The sequence below is a fragment of the Siphateles boraxobius genome, unplaced genomic scaffold, assembly GCF_051911475.1.
Source record: "Siphateles boraxobius isolate OS27281-9 unplaced genomic scaffold, OSU_SipBor_1 24, whole genome shotgun sequence".
In the NCBI taxonomy this organism is placed as follows: Eukaryota; Metazoa; Chordata; class Actinopteri; order Cypriniformes; family Leuciscidae; genus Siphateles; species Siphateles boraxobius.
The window spans coordinates 18,932,722-18,956,459 of NW_027508855.1; the positions used below are offsets into that span (position 1 = coordinate 18,932,722).

Consider the following 23,738-nt stretch of genomic DNA (forward strand, 5'->3'; position numbering starts at 1 on the left):
CTTTTTACCTGACAGACTTCAGTCCTATAGACGTACAGTATATGGAAATGTTGTTGACACTTATAAAAGAGAGAGCATTTATGGGAAAACTTACTTTGTTAGCGGCTCTTCAACGTAAACCAGACCTAAACAGCATGTCTCTGTGTGCGCCGGTCTGTGTTGAACATTTATTAATACATAAATGTAATTTCTTATGTTTTTTGTATCAGTATTTATTGATTGATTCTTATTACCCGTACATGTACAAATACCTTATCCATGATAAAGTAGTATCTTATTGAAATGGAATCATACTTTTACCATTAGTTACGTAAGGCAAAAGAAGTTAGAATTAATGATAAACTGAAATTCACTAATTTCAACACAACTTCTGTTCATGTATTTGAAGGCTGCTATTGGATTATTGAGGGTAAACGTCATTTTATGTGACTAAGCTTTACTTTGTATATTAGTTATATTCTGCCTTAAATGGATAGTTCACCCAAAAATGATCCCATAATTTACTCACTCTCAAGCCATCCTAGGTGTTTATGACTTTCTTCTTTCAGCCAAACACAATCAGAGTTATATTAAAAATATCCTGGCTCTTCCAAGCTTTATAATGGGAGTGAATGGTACTTTAGATTTTGAAGCCTAAAAAAGTGCATTCATCCACCATAAAAGTAATCCATACGGCTCAAGGGGGTTAATAAAGTCCTTTTGAAATTATGCGTTTTTGTTTGAAAAATATCCATATTTATAATTTCATAAACTATAATAAACTGTAACATCTCCATTATCCACAGGTGTTCCTACGGCGTCAGAGCGGCAAGGTCGATTTCTACAGGAACTGGAGGAATTACTCTGCAGGATTCGGGGACACGAACGATGAGTTTTGGCTCGGTGGGACTCCATTTGACAGGCCAATGTCATTATAACATTAAAATCCACTCAGTCCATTTCTGAATCTGCATTCTCTGACAAAGATTGTGCATCGTTGTCTTTCAGGACTGTCGAATCTTCACAAAATCACAACGGCTGGTCAGTATGAGATACGTGTGGACCTGCGTGATGGACCAGAGACTGTGTTTGCTGTTTACGATAAATTTTACATCTCAGACCCTCGTTCTCGCTACAAGATCCAGATTGGTGCATACAGTGGTACCGCAGGTGAATTAGATTGAACACTTATACTTACATGTATATTTATGAATTTGGAAGATGCTTTTATCCAAAGCGACATATTTTTGCATTACACTGTGCTGTTTGCCATTGATCTTCAGTGTAAACACATGCTAGATGGACGTCTTTGACTTACTTCTCACATCTTCTGCATGACATTCTGCAGTAAAAATGTGACACTATTAAAGTTCGAATAAGTGCAACTTTAAAAAAAAAAGGCTCTAGACCTGCAATGTGTCAAACCTATCTTGTGTGAAGCGCCCCTTAAAGTGTATTCAAGGTATTACATATTATCATGATATGAAGATCACAATAAAGATAATTTCACCCTTGAATACATGCATACTTGATGTTACTTCTTTCTTAGGTGATTTTTAATATTTCACACTCAATGATTGCAAAGGTATTGTAATATTAAGCTTTTAATTTTTGGTCTTTGTGTCTCTCTTAAGGCGATTCCTTGTCATATCACCAGAACAGACCCTTCTCCACGTATGACAATGACAATGACATTGCCGTCACCAACTGTGCCCTCTCTTACAAGGGAGCATTCTGGTATAAAAACTGCCATCGAGTGAATCTAATGGGGAAATATGGAGACAGCAGTCACAGCAAAGTAAGGAACACATCGAGTAATATCCTCCACTCATAGACAAAAGTAAAGAATGTTGGGTTACACTTTATTTTAAGGTGTCATTGTTACAGTGTAATTATATATTTAACTACTGAGTAATAATAATTAACTACATGTACTTACTATAGGGTTAGGGTAGGATTAGGATTTGGTTGAGGGTTAGTTACATGTAATTATGCATAAATTACTGTTATTGCAAGTACATGTAACATATGTAACAAGGACATTGTAAGATAAAGTGTTACCGAATGTTGTTTTTTGGGGCAATTACATTTAATATCAAAATTAATTTTACTGGCGAATTTTAAATACAAGTAAAGTAACAGAAACATGATCCGACTTACCTCAGTAAAATGGGCGAAAAAAATATATCAGTAACACTTTACAGTAAGGTCCTGTTAGTTAATGAATTAAATATCTAGTTCAGTAATGAAACTGATCTAGATGACGCTGGCTGATTGGTTCATTACATGCAATCTGCTAACAATCACATAATTATCGCATGACACAAGCTGATTGGCCTCTGCTGATCCTGCAGCCATTGAGATTACTTGCTCAACATTTAAATAGTCTGTTTCTGTGTTTGCTGCAAGCTAGTCCTGCAGCGCACAGAGCTCTGAACCCCTCCACCTCCCCCAGCTCCACCTGCCTAAATCTGCTACAGTATAAATACTTATATATGTCTATTCATGCAGCAGCTGCATATCTTACATGCTCACAGCAGCGTGTGTGTGTATTAGTAGTGGCAAGTCCATACTTGCTCTGCAGCAGCAGAGTAGCAGAAATAGTCTGCCAAATACATTAATATTGACATATTCAATTACATGCTAAAACTATTCCAAGAGTTGTCATGATTGACTTACAACAATGGGCAATAGATTTGTTACAGTATTCAATTAGCTTTGCTTTCATTAGTTAATAAAAATACAACTGTTCATTGTTAGTTCATGTTTGCTCATGTCCATTATTTCAATAATTTATTAGTACATTCTGACATCAACTAAGAATAATAAATGCTTTAGAAATATTTTTCATTGTTTTTTCATGTTAACTAATGTAGTTAACTATAATAAATGGAACCTTATTGTGAGATGTTACCTATTAATTGGGGGCCCGTCCGGGATTGTCCGGGCAAACCTTACGTGGTCGACCAGTTCCTATACTTTCCTCTACTGATCTCGATGAGTCTAAATCTGACTTCAATATAGGCAAGTACGTCAAGTTGGTACCGCCTTTTTGTGAAGCATAAGGAGACTCTTATTTTATTGTTTTAGAGCGTCGCCTTTAAATTGAATTGGCCGAGGACATGTGGACTCTGCTGTTTCAGTGTAACATGGTTGGGAAAGCACAGGAGGTGTGTGTGTGGCTTTGTTGAGGAGTTGAGGAGTCATTGGACTATGACACAGTCAGAACAGCAGTTTAAGACCATACGAATTGATGCCAGAGGCATATCATCAAAAATTCTGAGCGTGTTCAATGCAAGCCAAACAAACTTATGTCGAGTTCGCCAGAGAAAAGTAAACGCTTTTTGAAAAGTGGTGTTTTGCCACTAAGACTACTACTTATGAGTAGTTGCAAGAGTCAGTCTTGCTGGAATATTTTAAAATTTGCGTGCTGTTAAGTGTTGTAGTTCATTTAAATGAACAAAAAGTGTTAAAGCTTTCTGATGCCGCGTACTTGCAGACGAATTTGCGCTTTTCCCACGGTCTCTCCCTGTAGTCGTCAAACAAAACCCCCCTTAGCTACAGACTCTATGGTTCGGGGAGGATAGATATGCATCCCAATGACCAGTGGTCTAAATAACTTTATAATTTGTAAAAATGGGTTATTTTTTTAACATAAGTATTCCATTAGTATTCCATTCAACCCCACCCACACTTAGCGCTTAACACCGCTACATATTACACTTTAAAATATTTTCTAATGACATGTATTTCACCTATTTTAATTCACAGGGCATCAATTGGTTCCACTGGAAAGGTCACGAGCATTCGATTCCATTTGCGGAGATGAAGATACGGCCAGTAAATTTCAGAAACTTGGAAGGCAGACGGAAAAGATCATAAGACTTCAAACGTCCAAAACCCCACATGGTCAAAAGCACGATACAACTCCTGAGTGAAAATCTTCTAGTGATACTATGTCTTTCACCTCAACATTATTGGATGCCACAGAATACTGTTTCGTCAATCCTTTTTATATGTTATAAAAGGCTGCATGATTATTGGGGAGTTTTACATAAACTTGACACATGAAATGTGATATTTGTGACACCTTCACTGTTCAAAATCTTCCAATAAAAAATCTAAAACCGATCTTTATTATGAGAATACCACTATGTGAATAAGTCGCCACTATTACACTGATAAATGGAGTTAATAACTTTTCATAGACCAGAGATGTGATTTCCTCGACTGAATCATTACCACACTCAGGTCTGACATAGCCAGGATGGTGCAAATAAGTGTGTTAATTATTTCTGTTTTCAAAACTAAAAAAAGTAAGCAAATGTCAATGTGATTATTTTCTGAAAAGCCAGTTTGCTTATTGATTTTTTTATTGATAATTTGTTTTGTTTTAAATGTATTTTTATAATGTTTTATTCCCCCATGGAGTCCTAAATATCTATAATCCCTCAATGCAGAAGTGTTGATTAAACTGTATCTCTTCTCCTTGAATGTCTAAAATTTATCTTCAACAAAATAGGAAATAAAATTATAATTTGTAATGTTGGAATTTATGTTTTCAATGTCCCTATTTAACTAACCCAAAGATTCATTACCCAAAAAAGTAGACCCTTCAAGACAAGTCCTGTAGGTTGCAAGGTGGAGCCGCTGTGGATCGAAATTGTGGATCTCACAAATGCTCAATCAGATTGAGATCTGGGAAATTTGGAGGCCAGGGCAACATCTTAAAGTCTTCATCGTGTTCCTCAAACCTGGCGGGGTGCATTATCCTGCTGAAAGAGGTCACTTCAACCAGGGAACATCGTCGCCATGAAGGGGTGTACCTGGTCTGCAATGTTGAGGTCAGTGGCACGTGTCAAATTTACATGCACATGAATGGCCAGACCCAGGGTTTCCCAGCAGAACATTGTCCAGAGCATCACTTCCCCAGGTAAACGGCGCACACGTCCACCCATGTGATGTAAAAGAAAACAGGACTCATCGGACCAGGTGACCACCTTCCACTGCTCCAAGTTCCAGTTACGACACTCGCTTGCCCATTGTAGGCGCTTTCAATGTTGGACAGGGGTCATCATAGACACTGCATCCCCACACGCAACAGAGTGAGATGCACTGTGTGTTATGGCACATTCCTCCCATATCCAACATTAAAATTTAGTTTGAAGTGTGGAAGTGTGTTGCTGGGTAGAGGGATGCCGCTGAAGTGCCACTATAGACCTTCATTTGGTTCGGGCCAGATGGGATAGCCTTAGTTGCCCTCGTGCATCGATGTCACCGGTTTGTGGTGTGTTCCTCCTCAGAGCACTGTTGGCACATTTTCACCACTGCTGACCAAGAGCAACTCCACAAGCCTTGTCGTTTCAGAGATTCTCTGACCCAGTCGCCTTGCCATAACAATTTGGTCCTTGTTCAAGTCACTGAGATCTTTATTCCTGCCCATTTCCCCTGCATCCAACATGTAGATTATGAGAACTGAGTGTCCCTTTACCATCTAAAGCCGCGTTTCTACCGAAATTACCTGGAACAATTTATCCCAGGAACTTTTTTCCTCCAGACCTGCTTTCTGCGTTTCCACCGTAGTCTAAGTACTGTGAAGATTAAGCAAATTAGTCCGTTGACATAGGACTGCATGCACTGACTGCAACATATTTTTAAAAACGCTGGTTGAAATGAGTCAAACCATCAAAATACGGCATGAACTGAACCAATCAGCATGTTCAGCGCCCCAGTCCCACATCTTGAACTTTGAAAAAGGGTTCCTGCGGTCCAAACACACCGAGTACCACCCCAAAGTCGCTAGTTCCTGGGGAAAGTTACTGTAAACACTGGAAAAGTGCTGGAAACAGATTAATCTACCCAGACCTTAATATGTGGCCTTGTTAGGAGATGATCAACAATATTCACTTCACATATGACTGCCTGGTCATAATGTTTAGGCACATATATATTGTTAATCATTTTGAATGCATTTCTAAGACAGCAAGCAATGCTGCTAGTTATGCTTAATGACCACATGTATACATTTGTGAAAGCGTAACTGTCTTCTTGATGAGCGTAATACTAAGCAGACAATGACGTTTTGGACTTTAAAATATCAACAATAGCCACAGTCAAGGTTTGTGAAATGTGAATGTTTTATGACAATTTTTGCATCATACATAGAAACATACTAGGATAAAATTAAAAAGAAATGTGTACAGGAAAAGTGTCTTTCTTAACATGTAAATTATTGTGAGCTGTCAGGATCAACTTTAAATGAAAGTGTGGCATTAATTGTTGTGGCTAAATTTTTGGTATGTGCAACATTTTCTAAACTTTTTACCTTTAATCTAGAATTTACACATTTGGGGGTATATCATTTGCAGTGTAATATAGTAAAAAAAAAAAATGAGCTAGAAATTTCACTTGTCACAAATTTCAATTTAAGAGGAAAAGAAAATTAATACAGTGTACATTAAGTTTTTTGTTTTTATAAAATTGCACATTTTGAGTTTGACATACATTCAATCAGTTTTCATTAAAGGACATATCATTATCTATTAACTCTAACAGCACTTCACTATGGATATTTGGCACAAATAATGTCACAGAAACACAGTATAACATATCTTTTTTATGTCTGGTACCATCTATTTTGTCCCTTTTAATAAATGCCCTAAAGTTGAGCTTTCTCAGTATTGCAGTTTATATCCTCAGCTTGCAGATATTTCTGTTTGAAGATTGTATCAAGTGATCGGATTCAAGTTATCACAAGGCATCGCATGTACAAATTAATTTGTATTTCTGACAATTTACTAAGAAGAAGTTAAAATTAGTTTTAAACCACCATGACTGCACATGTACAGCTATATAAATAATATGCATTAAATATAATAAAATAGATGTAAACTGTATATACATTTCCTGTATAAAGATCCCTCGCTTTGAGAGTTTATGGTTATATATAAAGATACATATCGATTGCTTATATAGTATGAATATATAGATATCTGCTTGTATTTTTAAGAATAGAAGCAGTGTATCGTATAAAATAATCATTATGTTAAATGTTTATTTCATTTATCTCTAAAGTATGTCTGCAGTGGTGTCGTCACTCACTGGATGAGAAAAGTGTTTGTGATAAATATCATGTGCATTTGCAGATTGAGGCCTCCCATGCACAGAGAAGTTTCAATAGTTGTCATAACTGGTTTAAAATCAGTGGATTCTGGTTAACTCGTAGTCATACCCCCAGTGCCAAATATAAAAGACAATTGTATAGCAAAAGCTTGGTCCTGTGTAAACATCTCAAGAGCTTAAATTTAGCCTAGAAAATACACACACTGCCTCGTAGGTCATTTGGCAGTGAGAACAATTTAAAAGGAATAAAATACAAACTTGCACTCCATGAAGCCAGCAAACACTATAAACTCAAGCTCCGATGTACCAAGTAAACTGTATAAATATTCCTATTTACAAAAGTAATAACAAGACTTGTAGTTTATTAAAAATATACAAAATGCAACGCAATAACTTCAATCTTCGTGTGCACAGGACTCCTGCTCAGGACCGTTTCACAGACACCTACGCTAAGATTTTTACCTTTAAACTTCAAACTATCTTCCACAGATGTAGCCAAACACCGATTAAATGAAATCCACGATCATGACCCTCACTATACTTATTGTATGACAATTAAAAACCCTTTCACCCTCAAAAACAGTTTAGCACTATAGAGCAGTGCAATTTACCCACTTGCCAATGAACAAAAAAAATGTGCTGAACACATTTCATAGTCTTCATCATGCAAACTGCAATTTGTAAAATGCTAATCAGCTAATCAGTTTGTTTATTAAATATATTCTCTAATGTGATGATGCATTCAACTACCAATAATAGTTTAATGCATTTTACCATGATGAAAAAAGTCTGCGCTGTGCTGAAGAACTTAAGTTTTGAATTGTGATCTACATTATGTAACTGGACCGGACTTCACGTTCAATTCCAGTGTTTCACAACCCTTTTTCCTGTTATAGAGCTCCACTGACCCTTTCTGGAACTATGCAGCAGTGCAACGTTTGTGACGGCTTAACACATGCAGGGAAACGTGTCCAAACAGACGTCATGGAATAAAGCTCCTGCTGTGGTGAAGCAGCTCCTAACCGTGATGGAGTAGAACACCTAAAGGCCAGTGAGGTCCACGATGGCTTTGATGAAGATGGTGTCGTCCCGTATGTACGAGTTCTTGCCCTCCAGCTTGGACAGCGGACAGAAAAGCGGGCAGCCGCTGGCGATGTTCATCTCGCTTACGGGCCTCTGGAATGAGGAGGAAGTGATGTCGGGACGGAACGCATCAATGATGTGCTCTCTGTTACTCTGGTCCAGCAGCATCAGTGTGACCTGGAAGAATGTAGCCAGATTCTGCTCACAAATACATAGCGATACTTTTACAGGTACTGTAGTTCAGGCTGTGAAAATATTCATTCATTTTTTATTTTGTTAATTTTATTTTCCACACCTGCACATCCATAATTACATCACAGAAAATAATGATATTATGTGTGTCTTCTGTATTATATATTATTTGATATCCATTTAAATATTACAAATAGAATTAATAACATTCTTTTATATATATATATATATATATATATATATATATATATATATACATATATATATATATATATATATAGTCTTCTGCATTATATATATATATATATATATATATATATTATATACACACACATATATAGTGTGCATTATTAATATTCATATTATTTATATAATACTAATATTTAAATTCTAATTTATGTTAATGTTTCACAAAAAACATTTCTACATTCACCTCAATTTGTAAAAAAGGCTAATATTTTAGTCATATTTTTATGTATTCTTTTATTTTTTCTTATATAAACACACACACACACACACACACACACACACACACACACACACACACACACACACACACACACACACACACACACACACACACACACACAGACACACATATTACAGTTTATTTGTATGAATTTTTGTTCATTTAACATTTAACATATTTCAAGCTTAATTTCCCTTGTTTAGCTGGCAATATGTAATTCTATTTTAAAAAGTATTTTAGGTTATGTTTAATTATATTTTTTATTATCTTCTATATTGTATATAAATTGCAAAAACTTTTATGCAATATTCACATACATTTAAAACCAAATATATATTTTGATAAAAATATTTGGTATTGTTAACATTAGTAATGTATTAACTAACATGAACTAACATTGAGCAATACATTTGTTACGATATTTATTAATTGTTTGTTCATGTTAGTTCACAGATCATGAACTAATGTTAACAAATACAACTTTTGATTTTAACAATGTGTTGGTAAATGTTGAAATTAACAATAACTAAGATTAATAAATGCTGTAGAAGTATTGTTAATTCTTAGTTCATCCTAACTAAAGTAGTTAACTAATAAAACCTTATTGTAAAGTGTTACCAAATATTTCTATGATCACTTTAAGTTTCCATATTTAAATGACCTTTCATGAAAAGTAACAGTATCAGTAGTGCAATAGCATTAGTCTAAAGACATGCAGTGAACAAACTGGTGATGTACCTTCTGGTTGAAGGGCCATTTGAGCAGCGCGTCGCTCATTCCTCTCATGACCACAAAAAACAGCGAGAGGTGAGTTCCACGACCCGTCCCATCCCCGTTCAGGTAAATGCGTAGGCACATCTTATAGCCGTACTTGCTTGTGTAAAATGCTGAACAGAACCGAGGAGCATGTAAGTCAAAATATATAAGTATATAAAAAAACACTGACTCATTTCTGATGAAATTACTTTATCAATTCTGATTCATATGGGGTTTTTTACCAGGTGAAAACATGGCAGGCGCCCGTCCAGCAATGGCATCTTGTCTCTTTTTAGTAATATCTGATATCCGCCAGATGAAGACGCCATCAAACGTGGTTGCGGACATCTCCCGTAGTCTGCCCTCCATTTCAGCTACAGTCAGGTCTTTAACACCCACCTGCCGTTCCAGCTGACGAACCTTTGAGATGAAGACAGACATAACGGAGAAAGACAGAGTTGAGCCATTTGATTAGATTTGGAGCAAACATTCTGAACATAAATGATTCTCACATAGGCAAAGAAAGTTTTCTCGCTGTTTTTTGTGGTCATGAGTGGAATGAGCGACGCGCTGCTCAAATGGCCCTTCAACCAGAAGGTACATCACCAGTTTGTTCACTGCATGTCTTTAGACTAATGCTATTGCACTACTGATACTGTTACTTTACTGGCCTTCACAAGATTTATACTGGCAATATTAAGCCTAATGTGTCATATTTGAAATGAATTAATCGACATGTTAAATAATTTGAGTAGCACACAATATACTTCATGGCTTCTGTTGTCTGATTGATAGTTTTAGCAAGTATATTTAACAATTTTATAATTGTAAAAATGTCCAGCTTCAGCTAACTAAGTAACTTTAACTTTTATATTGTTAGTAATATTTAAAGATGAACAATTACTCAAGCAACATTGGTTTACTTGATTATTCATACATCATTTATTAGAATTTTTTTAATGTGAATGTCAAAATATGTATAGAATTCCGAAGCTACCAAAATAATAAATATATAAATAAATATATGAATAAATGTAAAATAACAAAAATAAATATTATAGTTTTATTTCCTTATTCATGTTTAATAGTGTTTTTTCACGTTTATTTATACATTTATTTATTTCCAGATTTATTAATGTATATTTTTATTTATGTCTACATTTATCTATGTCTGAGGTTAAACATGCCCTCCTCATCACCATATGGATAAATAAATGTAGAAATAAATAAATATAGAAATAAATGTAGAAAAATAAAAGTGGAAATAAATGAATGTGGAAAAATACAATTATACACAAATAAGGAAATAAAAGTATAAATACTCATTTATTCATTTTCTTTTTTACATTTCTTCGTATATTTATATATGTATGAATTTATTTATGTATTATTTTGGAACCTTTGGAATAGCATAAATATGATCCATCAGCCTTTTTAGGAACGTTTAGTTGTCCATCTCTCAATCATCATTGTATTGTATTGCATTCTTTTTTTTCGCCCCCGAACAATTTCAAACTAGAGAGTTTTGATCATAAAACTAAGCATTTAAATATCACCTTATATTATTGGCATATATAGAGTGACTACTAAGAGCCAACTTTTCCATTTCAAAAACAAATATTATTATTTCATTAGTTAGGCTTTCCAGGGTTGAAGCTTAAATTGATGTATTTTTAAGTAGCTCACCTTGTTGCTAAGAGCCTCGATTTTGTCCTGATCGAGTCTATGCTGTCGGTTGCTGGCCTCCATGGTGGTTGCGAAGCGCTCTACTTCTCGATTCAGCACACACACCACATCTTCAAACGTCCCCGCCTTCACCTCCAGGTCCTGGCAGCGCCGGCCCAGATCTGCCACCTTGGTCTTCTCGCTGTGGAGCTGTAGTTCCAGTGCGGCGCCGACCGAGCTGGGCAGCGGCGTGAAGGACGTGGGAAGAGGAGGTGGAGGAGCGACGGCACACGAGGAGGAGGACGAGGAGGAGGGGACCCCCTGCACGGGGATGGCGCTCAGCTGACTCACTCTGGCTTCCAGGTCTCGGAGCGCCTGGTGAAGCTCGTGAGCTTTGTGACCCGCCAGCTCCAGACTTTGTGGCTGCAGGCCCTCCAGACTGACCTTCATGCCCATGATGTAGTGCAGAAGCAGGTTTAGATGTTCGTGAGCACAGGCACGCTCGTGATCGTGGATCTTCTCCTTCTCCACCTCAAAGGGAAATCAACAGGGTTAAACTTCAGTGTCTAACTCGTCCCATCCTGTTTATGCTACAGACATGAATTATTCCTCAAATCATGCGGTTTGCGACTGCATTGTGCGGAGAGTTCTGCACAGCTCACATATTCTTTAGAAAATATAAAAGTTTTAGTCATTTTAGTACTTCAACTTTTTTAGTAGCCTACTTCAATTTTTTAGTTGCCAACTTAAATTTTTTGAGTTGAAGCTTTTCATGTAATATTTTATTTTATTTGAGCTTTATTTTAATTAATGAACATTCTTAATAGTTTTAATGGTTTTATTTAATTCATATTAATATTAACTTCTTGTTTATTTATCTGTTCTATAATATCAATATCACATTTTAAATATGCTTTTCTGGGACAAAAAACACTCTTGCTTGTGTCTTGTTGCTTACCTATATCGCTATAAATATAGAAATCAGGAACTCATTATTGAGGCATTTTTTCCTCTTAACTTTATTTTGGTAGGCATTCTTATTCATTTTGATGGCAAAAGCTCCAGTTATTTTCAGTCCCTGGTGTGCGCCAATCAAGATCCAAGAAGAATGAAATAATAGACTAATCCCGTTTTGAGAAAGTAAACTATGCAAGATTAAAACAGTTTAATAAGAGAAATATGTGCTGCCCACTTACAATTTACAGTTATATTCCTTATTGAAGGTTTTCTGACTTAAAATCTATTGATTTCCTTATAAAAATTGCATTGTTTATAGCTGTGAAAACAAACCCGTACTTTCCACGCCCCTGATATGAACTCTCCTTCAGCATTATTTTTAGTATTTATTAATAATTTAAATTACTTTTTATTTTTCCTTTTTTAGATTTCATTTTAATTTTAGTTTGATTTTCAGTATTTTATGTGCTTGTGTCATTTTAATATTATTTTTTTAAATATTTCTATTTAGTTCTCTTACGAGAGGTTCTCTCGTATTGCGTAAGTTAGCTTACGCTACGGGGTAAAGTCATCTTTTCTCGAGATATTGAAGCCAAAAATTATCCTTAATTTTGCATTTATTGTCAACGCAATGCAGCAGCCAGCAGACTTAGAGCAGGCCATCTTGCGTGCTCATTGACTGCCCTGCGGCAACTGCTGCAGCCTACCACTGAGCCTCGCGCTTGACGTCGCGCCCTCTACGCGTTATAGCCCACCAAAATGGGGGTGGCTTAGCGTATAAAAGTCAGGCTCGGAGGCTGCGTCACTGATTTCATAATCTTCAGTGAAGCTCTCCGCATCGCTGGACTTTGAGAGAAGCCTTTTCCGCCATCGAATCTAGCGACCAGCAAGCAGAGGAAAGCGCCTGAAGAAGCTGGCCGTCTTCGCCACCTTCAGCCTTCCTTGCCTGCTACGCCATCCGGCGTTGAGTATCCTTTTGTGCTTGCCTTCTGTGAGTGTTCGCCGCTGCGACACTCACTCTCTCTCTCTAAAAGAGCGCAAGTGTTTTTCTCAAAATGCCTCGCCTTTCCTGTGGCTCGTGCAGAGCCCCGCACAGCGCAGGAGACCGCCATGTGATTTGCGCTCTCTGCCTGGGCCTAGACCACGCAGCCCTCGCCCTGGATTCGGGCAGCTACGAGCATTGCGAAGCACTTCTGTTGTCGACCCTGCGGCTGGTCTCGAAGCCTTCACCCCGGACGCTGTCACTCCACCCTCTGGACCGCGCTAGAAGGACTCTCTCTGGACTCACTGCCGCCGCCTCAGGGGTCGAAGCTGAAGGAGCGTACCCAGGTGACAGCTGTTCCATCCTGGCATCAGACAGCGTGGAGTGGTGGAGTTCAAATCACTCCGCCTCCTCCTCAATCCAGGAATCCAGCAGGACTCGGCCTGGCGTGGACGCCGAACTCATGTGTCCCCTTTCAAGGGCCGTCGACCAACTCGGCCTGGATTGGTCACCGCCTAAGGAGCCCGCGCCCAATATGCTCGATAGCTGCTTCCTTCACAGCCGCAGCCTCCCGGATCTCTCCCTTCGTGCGACGAAATCCTCGGCTCATGCAATGGGCAGATGCATGGCCTCGCTCACCGTCACAGAGAGGCACCTCTGGTTGACGCTTGCGGATATGAGGGAATCAGAGCGCTCCGCGTTTCTCGACGCGCCGCTCTCCCCTACTGGTCTCTTCGGCCCAGCGGTGAACGGGATCGCCGTGTGTGCAGAAGACCTCGCAGGCCATGAACCTTTTCCTGCCTCGACACTCTAGCTCCTCTGCAAGCTGCCCACGTGAGCTGCCTGCACGACACGCTAGTCAGCGTCAGCGTCACGCTTGTCTGGACGCAGGCCGCCCCCCGGCCCAAGATTGCGCCGAAGTCCGGACAGGCAAAGTCCTCCTAGCAACACCAGAGAGGAAAAGACGGCTGGGTCTCGCCACGGCCAGACCACCGTCAAAATATCTCGTCCTGTCAGTCCCCTCAGGGAAGGCTACTGCAGACGCACATTTAGCAGTCAACGAGTCGGCAACACAGCCCGCTCGCCTGCACACAAACGCCGTTTTTATGGCGACCCAGAGAAATCTCAGAAAGAGTATAAAGTCTGGTTATCCGCCTCACGGCGATGGTGTTTTAAGTGTAGAAAAAGTGCCCACAAGTCAGTGCTCACCCCTACACATAAACAGAAGGCCCCACGTGTCTCACACACTCACAGAGCCCACTCTCATAAAGCTGGCAAGTGTCGCTCGAGTGCTAGATGTAGAGAATGTGCCCACAAATCTGTGCTCACACCTACTCGCTGCCCACTCTGTAGGGCTGAAACGATTCATCGAGTTACTCGATTAACTCGATTACAAAAATTCCTCAAGGCAAAAACTCTGCCTCGAATCCTCGTTAAATTCCTATGATGCGCACTATACGCGCAGGGATCACACCATAGTGCGTGATACATTTTGAATTTAGTTGGCGCGATGGCGGAGAGTAATGTCAAACTTACAAACTTAAAAAGGACAACAAAGTGCAATGTGTCTACTGCAAAGTAGACCTGGCATACCACAACAGTTCGACTTCAATGATTCAGCATCTGAAACGAAAACATCCACTCCATGCTGTTTCACCAAGCGTCGCTGAAACAAGGTAACGTAGCCTAAGCCTATACATTGATGTTTGCTGATTTTAATCCCATAGGCCTACTGTATTTGTAGCGATGTCGTGATGCGGTTTGACTAGATATGGTGTTTAGCTTTGATGTTTTTAAGTATTAAACGTATTCACGTTCAATTGCAAGAGAGTAGGCTATAGCCTAAAAAAAGAACCCCCTTACACACACACACACACACACACACAAACACACACACGCGCGCATGCACCCTTGTCTCTCTCACGCGCCAGTCAGACCAATTGCGGCAATGCATCACATATGCTTAAACTTTTATGTAGCCACGCAACAATCATTTCAGCATGCATTCACTGTATACACCGGGACGTGATGGTGGAACAAATATTGTATTGCAGTCTTTTCGAAACCTTGTTTGTATGTAACGTCTGCCAAATAGTTACAGACAACAACAAAAAATGAAACTCCCCAGGCTGCTTCTCCAAATCCACTCGTACTTTTAGGGGGTTTGTATTCATAATTTTACATGTTATACATGTTTTACAGTAAGTTGACTTAACTGTATTTTTACATAATTGTTGGCACTGGCACTTATTAACACTAAATGGGTAAAAATAGCAATAAATAGGCTTAGTTTTGGAGCCAAATGTTGGAGTTGGAATAAATACCAGTTTTTTTGGGAGAAATAAAAGCCAAATGCTTGATCATTTTAAAGCCACATCATTTTTGTTATGCATTATTTGTTTTGGTTGTTTGAAAACACACAAAAAAATTGTATCCGATTAATCGATTAATCAATCGATTAAGTGCTAGATTAATCGATTACAAAAAGAATTGATAGCTGCAGCCCTACCGCTGTGTTACACGGCAACAGCCTCACAGCAGCCAAGTTATGAATGTACTCACACTTATTGACAAACACTTCGCCCCAGGCTCCGCTCGCACTAAATATCGTCACAAAATGTTCCCCATTCCCAGTAATCGGGTCATCTCAAGTGATACAGACAGCGCGCGCCCCGCACACACCTCCGGTTCAGCTTCACGAGCCCGCGAAGCGAGGCGATCGGAACCCGGAGTCCATTCTGCCCCTAGCTATACATGTAGAAGCATGGAAGGCTATTCCAGGTGTGTCAGAATGGGTGCTGAGCACAATAAGACAGGGCTATTCGCTTCAATTCGCTCGCAGACCCCCTCGCTTTCGAGCACGGACCGAGACAAAAGTGAAAGCTGATGTAGCGCATCTACTCCGCGCAGAAATAGCCAAACTGCTGTGCAAAGGGGCTATAGAGACAGTACCTCCTTCTCTGAGCGAGTCAGGTTTTTACAGTCGTTATTTTCTCGTACCCAAGAAGGACGGAGCTCTAAGACCTATCTTAGATCTGAGATATTTGAACAAAGCTCTCATGAGACGGCCGTTCAAAATGCTCACGACCAGACAAATCCTCGCGCAAATTTGGTTTATCTCTCTCGATCTGAAAGATGCATACTTTCAGATCCAGATAGTTCCCCGTCACAGGCCATTCTTGAGATTCACCTTCGACGGTCGGGCATATCAATACACCGTCCTCCCGTTCAGCCTGTCTTTGGCACCCCGTACATTTACGAAGTGCATGGATGCGGCTTTCGCCCCTTTGAGAGTAAAAGGGCTGCGAATTCTGAACTATTTGGACGAATGGTCCCTGCACCCCCAGACAATCCAGTTACTGTGAAGCCTTTTCGGCAAAGCGAAAGTCGAAGTGCATGGATGTACAGCGCTCGCCGTGCATCCATGCAACATCCGTACAACATTTTGTACTGTTTGCGTCAAAAGACAACGTTCATTGCCCACTGTTCTTTTAAAAGAACGAGGATGCGCTGGCCCAGATCTGGCCCAGCCTCCCACTTTATGCTTTCCCTCCGGTCTCTCTGTTACCACAGGTAATCAAGAGGATCAGGGAAACGCGCCGCTCGTTGCTCCTTACAGCCCCGCGCTGGGAGAATCAAACCTGGTTCCCGGAGGTGATGCGGCTGTCTAACACAGCCCCTTGGCCGATTCCGGTGAGGAAAGATCTCCTCTCTCAAGCCCGCGCCTCAATCTGGCATCCCCATCCAGAGCGCTGGTCTCTGCATGCATGGTTAATCAACGGATACCCGTTGTCCTGCCAGAAGGAGTGATGAACACGTTTACGCAATCCAGAGCTCCCTCTACGATGCGGCTTTACGCGCCTAAATGGTCGGTGTTCTCCAAATGGTGTGCTAACAGAGATCTAGACCCACGAACGTGTGTTGTCCCGTGGTTGCTCGGCTTCCTTCAAGAGCTGTTGGATAAGGGCAGATCCCCATCAACGCTTAAAGTTTATGTGGCGGCCGTTGCAGCGTTCGCTGAGTCGACGCGCGGTCAGTCAGTAGGAAGAAATGAGCTTGTCATCGCTTCCTTAGGGGAGCCAGACGCATGAATCCCCCGCGACCCCTTCGGTTCCCATATGGGATCTTTCATTGGTCCTGGAGGCCCTGAAAGCTTTCCCCTTGAACCGATAGACTCCGTGGACCTAAAGTACCTCTCGTTCAAAACCGTTTTCCTGACAGCTCGGTCGTCAGTCAAACGTGTGGGGGATTTACACGCGCTATCTGTTAGCGCTGCGTGTCTTGAGTTCGGGCCAAATGACTCTAAAGTCATCCTTAAGCCAAGACATGGTTATGTCCCTAAAGTGTTGGGCACCCATGTTGGGCACCCCCTTCAGAGCGCAGGTCATTTCTCTTTCGGCTCTGCCAGCATCCAATAGTGAGGGTGATGTTAATCTCCTCTGGCCTGTCAGGGCGCTGAGGGCTTACATTACGCGCTCCGCCTCTTCCAGGCGTTCGCAACAGCTCTTTATCTCGTTTGGTGGGCACACCAAGGGTCTCGCCGCCTCGAAACAGAGCCTGTCCAGATGGATACTGGAAGCTATCGCAATCCGCTTATAGTCTAAAGGTCTGCAATGCCCCTTGGGCATCAGGTCGCATTCCACCGGAGGCGTGGCCTCGTCGTGGGCTTGGTCCAGCGGAATTTCCATTCAAGACATTTGTTAAGCGGCAGGCTGGGCCTCTCCGTCCACATTTGTTAGGTTGTATAACCTGGAAGTTCCCGCCTTGCAGGCTAGACTTCTGTCAGTGTGAGCAGTGTGTATATCCTTCCCAGATTATCATGTGCAGTTAGCTCTCCTGGTTGAGCTGCACTATATGGTGAATAGTTATATGGACCGGCGATGCCGCTCTGTATACCCTGTATGTGCTTATAACATGTGCTGGCCCGCATTGCTGGCCACCTGTTTCCCACTTATCTATGTTCCCCAGGAATCCCTGGGACTCATGAAGTGGAGGCTGAGCGCGCACGGCGTTGACAAAGGGTTCCCGTAGCGTAAGCTAACTTTCGCAATACGAGAGAACCTCTCGTAAGAGAATGTACTCGGTTACATACGTAACCACGGTTCTCTCTAGAAGAGGGAATGAGTATTGTGTAACCCGACCGTGCAGGTGCCACGAGCGATTTTCGCTTCAGCTGATGAAACCAGTGACGCAGCCTCTGAGCCTAAGCCACCCCCATTTTGGCCCTCAGTGGTAGGCTGCAGCAGTTGCCTCAGGGCAGCCAGAGACCACGCAAGATGGCCTGCACTAGGTCTGCTGGCTGCTGCACTGCGTTGACAACAAATGCAAAATTAAGGATAATTTTTGGCTTCAATGTCTCGAGAAAAGATGACTTTACCCCGTACCCGTAAGCTAACTTACGCAATACTTGTTCCCTCTTCTAGAGAGAACCGAGATTACGTATGTAACCGAGTACGTTTTAGTTCATTTTTATTTCAGTTTTAGTTCTAGTCATTTTACTACTTCAACTTCAACTTATTTTATTTCAGTTAGCTGCCAAGTCATTTAAGTTTGAAGTTGACATTTTTAATCTAATACTTTAACAAAAATGTGTAATAGTTTTATGTATAAATATTGTCTATTCTCAGACATAGCAGATGTATTTATTACTACTCCGTTGCTATTTTCTAAACATTGTATATTTTCTGTATATTTTTCAATAAATTCTGTATTTTTTACTCTATACGCACATATTAAATTTTGCGTACGTTGTATGTACACGTTATGTTGTGCATTGAGTTTTGGGACAGAGAAAAAGAAAAGGACAGTTCATGACCGTCTTTTTGACTGTGATTGATGATGTTTATTGTTTGGAAAATTGTTTTTAGAAGTGCTCTTGAACAAATGCTGAGCAAATGAAGTTACAGTACACATCTGCAACATTCCCAAGAAAAACAGACAGAAACAAAGGCATTGACTGCCATTTCATGAACTCAGTTCTTGGTCTGTTTGAATGCTACGATATAAAAAACTTTACTTACTGACATGTCACAGCCAACCACATGATATCTGCACGGAGTCCTGAATTTGCTGCAGAACTTGATATGGTCAACATACTAAAAAGACCAAAAGAAATTTGCAAAGAAATGTTCTACCATCCGTACAAACTGCTTGATCTGTTTTCTTAAAGAAGTCAATAATGAGTGTTAGTGAAGAACAATGTTCATGGTCACTGTGACTTGGATAACTTGTTTTTGATCACAACACCTTTTCCCTGGGGATTTTCTTCTTCGCACATCCTTCACAAATCATAGGATATTTGGGACAAATCTCATCATGGGCCTGTGAAAACATTATTTAGTAACATTGAAATCTTTTTTCACCCCTCAAACACATCACATCTTTTCTTAGACCACTCGCTTACCTTGATGTTTTTGAAGTGAAATGGTTCTTTACAGTATTTGCAGTTGAGCGTTCTCTCAGGACACACACGCTCATTATGACGTTCCTGTTCGTTAAATACAATGAGCTCCTTGCACAAGGGACAGGACAGAATCATGAACTCACACTTCCCCTCGTGGCTCAACTACAAAAAAATGAGTTATGACAACAAGTTACCAAATGAGAAACTGTGTGCATTTATTTTGTTGTAAAGTGTTGAAAGACTTAATTTAAATAAAGCTAATGTCATGAACACGCAACCTCATAATCTTTAATACTGCCTTTCCAGGCGCAGCCCTCGTTGATGCACACAGCTGGAAGATTTTCAACTTCTCTTCTGGCAGCATTGTCGGGAAACGCCTGCAGGAAAACACAGGGAATGTGCAATAAATGTCTGGCAGTAAGTCATTTTAAAAATGTTCAGAACTCTTGATATTTCACATTAAACAAAGCATTGTGCTTACGCAGCCTTGTTTGAGAATTGACGTGGGCTCTTCGAAGATGTCCTCCTTGATACAGGCATTACATTTCTGTGGTCCAGATCTAAAACGACAAAGCGAGACACATTTTGCTATTTTGACATCAGTATTTTTGGCATCGGTACACCCTAGTCAATTTCTATTTTTAAATATTGCTTGTAAATTCTGAGTAAAAATTGTGTCAAAATGTATTTATACGATTAAACGTATAAGTGGACTAAATTACTTATCTCAGTTATTATAATTAATTTCTATAGCTTATGTCATATAAATATTGAACAATACATTCTGTAGATACTGCTATTGGAAAAGCATATCAGTTAACCGGTAGTTAATGTAACTAACAACCAAGAGATAAAATAGATATTCATTTAAATTTAAAGACCAAACTAGACAGCAGAAGAAAAAAAATATTTAATACAAAAAATATTTACTTTTATACCTCAAAATTACACTATTGTCCAAAAGTTTGTGGTAGGTAAAACGTTTTTTAAAGGAATTTTTTTTTTCAGAAAGGACTCGTTAAATTGATCAAAAGTGACAGTAAACATATTTATAATGTTACAAAAGATTTTTTTTTTACTTTGTATTCATCAAAAAATTCAGAAAACTAAAATGTACCACGGTTTCCGCAAAAATATTAACCTGCAGTTTTCAACATTGATGTTAATCAGAAATGTTTCTTGAGCAGCAAATCAGAATATATGCCATAAATACATAAGACTTTTTTTTCCAAAATAAGTTAAAAAAGTCTTATCAAACTTTTGAATGGCAGTGTATTTTGTAGTTTTCACAAAGTGTCAGTATTCTTGTGATGAAGGAAATTTAATGTCAATCGCCCCTATGATGTTAGATAGATTTATTTGTTTAAATTCATTGGATCAGAACTGAATTTATCAGTATCTGTCTTAGATCAGCAGGCTGGATTACCCAACAGTCCGGTTGAAGCAGTAAGAACAAAAGCGATGACCGCACTGAGCTTGGAACGGCCTTCTCAAAATGTTCTGACAGCAGTTGCATAAATGTTTGTCTTCAAGCTTGTTGGCCAGGATCTTCTTTGGAAACCCTGGCTTGTTGTTCTCCATGGAGGACGGGGGGGAGGGTTCTTGAGCAGCCATGTCCCGCTCTAAATGTTCCTGGTCTAAACAAGAGAGAATCCATAAGGGCTGGAAACTACCTTCAAATATATACAGTGGATAGGATAAGTGAACACACCCATGCTAAAGTTGACTAAAAAGAGGAATAAAAAATCATCTTTTGGAAATGTATCTTAATGCCTTAATTTAAAAAATCCAAAATTTAAGGACACCAATTTTGTTTGTGAATGAATAATGTATTGTAAATAAATAAATGTTCTTCCTTTTAAAATACAGGTTGCGTAAGTCAGGAAACACCTATGTTAAATTCCCAGCCAGGCAGATTTTTATTTTTAAAGGCCAGTTATTTAATGGATCCAGGATACTATTTATTCTGATAAAGTTCCCTTGGCCTTTGGAATTAAAATATCCCCACATCATCACATTCCCTTCACCATACCTAGAGATCGGCATGGGGTACTTTCCATAAGATCATCTCTCAATGCAAATCATACCAGCTATTAGGCTAACTGAAATAACACCATGCCAATGTCTAGGTATGGTGAAGTGTTTTTTTAATTAAGGCATTAAGATCAATTTTCAAAAGATGATTTTTTATTCCTCTTTTTAGTAAACTTTAGCATGGGTGTGTTCTCTTATGCTAAGCACTGTATATGACAACAGTGACTTTCTATTCCGTTTCCAAAAAAAGATTAGGTATTGTAACACTTTATTTTATGTGTCATTGTTACATATGTCACATGTACACTATAGTAATAATAAATGATGCATAAATACACTCAACTAGCCCTAAACCAAACCAAACCCTAACCTTATAGGCTAGTAAGTAGCCTACAGTTACTTAAATTTGCAATGTATTATTACAGTGTAACAAATACATTAAAATAAAGAGGGTTACACTTTATTTTAAGGTGTCCTTGTTACAGTGTAATTATACATTTAATGTTAATGAACTAAATGTACTTACTATAGGGTTAGGGTTAGGAAAAGGGGTTGGTTGCATGTAATTATGCATCCCTTAAAATTATTACTAAAGTAACTATATGTAACGTGTAACAAAGACAGTGTAGAATAAAGTATTCCCATAAAGAGTAACCAACATTTATTACTCAGCTCTCTGGAATGCGTGTATCATTCTACACTCTTCTAACATAATCCAAAATTTTAAATCAATATTTTATGTCTGTGTACTTATTTATTTGGTGAGTAGCCATGTAATCAGTGAGATATTAATGTCATGAAATAAACAATATCAGGTTGATGCAAAACCCCTCAGCTTCATCAAGGTCCTGGTGATCTGATTGGGGTTTTATGTTGCAATGTTGTACTTTATCATATTCCTAGCCATTTATCAAGTAATCTTACTTTAAAAAATAATAAGCACTGACATGCAAAATGTAGCATTCCTACAACATATTGTGCCGTCTAATGCGCTTTTAGTGACATATTTAGAGCCTTCTTGCTGTTTGCAAACATATTACGTACAAATTAATAAATTATTATCTGTGCATTAGTGGGCTACAATTGAATGCGTCTGATAAGATTGTTATGCTTTACAGGGTAAAATGGAAAGACTCTATCTAAAGTAATTAGATAAGCATTAATAAACCAAAGCATGCACAGCAGGTCTCTTAATATGAATCCCAATGTCTTTGTTTCTGTTTCAGTTTTGCTTGAATACGTGCGTGTTTCCATACAGACATCCAGTCCACAAATGGTGTAGGCTACAATAGTGTAGAGTGGTGTAAACATTCACAGGAAACACACACTAGAACCTTTCATGCATATCTGAAAGCACTTTTATCAGATATCGACCATGCAGCTCGTCGATGTACATCATACAGTCAGCTGACAATTGCAAATCTCATCTTTTCCTCTGTTGCTAAGCAAATGCAACATATTTCGAATGGTTGTTGCGTCCGTTCTGTACCGCCACGCCTCTTTTACATGTAGGGATATGTTGAGCATGACAATAAACATGCATGCAATAAAATAAGAATCAAACAATTGATTATGAGACCGACGCACTTACCGCACCGCGATGAGATTTCGCTTTCATTTGCTCGGTTGTGCTCGCGCTGTGACGGATCGAGGCGCGCGGCGCGGCTGCTCTGTTTTGGTGGTCGACATTGTTGAGAAGAGCGCGTGCTCTTTCACAGGATTACGTCATAATGTGAGCGTGCACTGGGCTTTTGGATATCTAAAGCAGTTTTCTTATTTTCCCACTATCATGGTAAAACAAAGAAAAAAAAAATGATGATTTGGTCCGTAATGTAAATACATAATATCCATTTAAATGTATACTATTCATATATTTTAGCCTATTTGTATCATTGTTTCTTGATGGGTGCATAATGTAGTGTAACTGTGATGTATTTATAGAGATTGTTATTATAATAACACACACACACACACACACACACACATACACACACACACACACACACACATATGTGTGTGTGTGTGTGTGTGTGTGTGTATGTGTGTGTGTGTGTATATATATATATATATATATATATATATATATATATATATAT

General features: G+C 39.2%; 2 protein-coding genes across 4 annotated transcripts in view; one reads left to right on the top strand and one right to left on the bottom strand.

Annotated features, from left to right (window-relative positions):
• Positions 1-4,531, top strand: part of tnca (tenascin Ca) — a 61,334-nt gene extending 56,803 nt beyond the window's left edge. For all 3 annotated transcript variants that reach the window (XM_077241786.1, XM_077241787.1, XM_077241785.1), the window contains 4 exons: positions 786-882; positions 988-1,149; positions 1,614-1,777; positions 3,751-4,531. In XM_077241786.1, the coding sequence (XP_077097901.1) occupies positions 786-882; positions 988-1,149; positions 1,614-1,777; positions 3,751-3,861 (534 nt within the window). In that variant the 3' untranslated portion in view covers positions 3,862-4,531. The remainder of the gene's footprint in view (positions 1-785; positions 883-987; positions 1,150-1,613; positions 1,778-3,750) is intronic.
• A 1,567-nt stretch (positions 4,532-6,098) lies between these two features.
• On the bottom strand, positions 6,099-23,348 carry LOC143749256 (TNF receptor-associated factor 2). The gene is made up of 11 exons (XM_077241788.1): positions 23,234-23,348; positions 21,035-21,245; positions 20,090-20,168; positions 19,887-19,985; positions 19,609-19,770; positions 19,452-19,526; positions 19,226-19,300; positions 11,288-11,797; positions 9,844-10,021; positions 9,584-9,732; positions 6,099-8,361 (listed from the first exon to the last, which is right to left on the bottom strand). Exons 2-11 carry the CDS (start codon positions 21,220-21,222, stop codon positions 8,143-8,145), a joined length of 1,734 nt encoding a protein of 577 aa, XP_077097903.1. The 5' UTR covers positions 21,223-21,245; positions 23,234-23,348; the 3' UTR covers positions 6,099-8,142.
• Between the last annotated feature and the right edge of the window lie 390 nt (positions 23,349-23,738).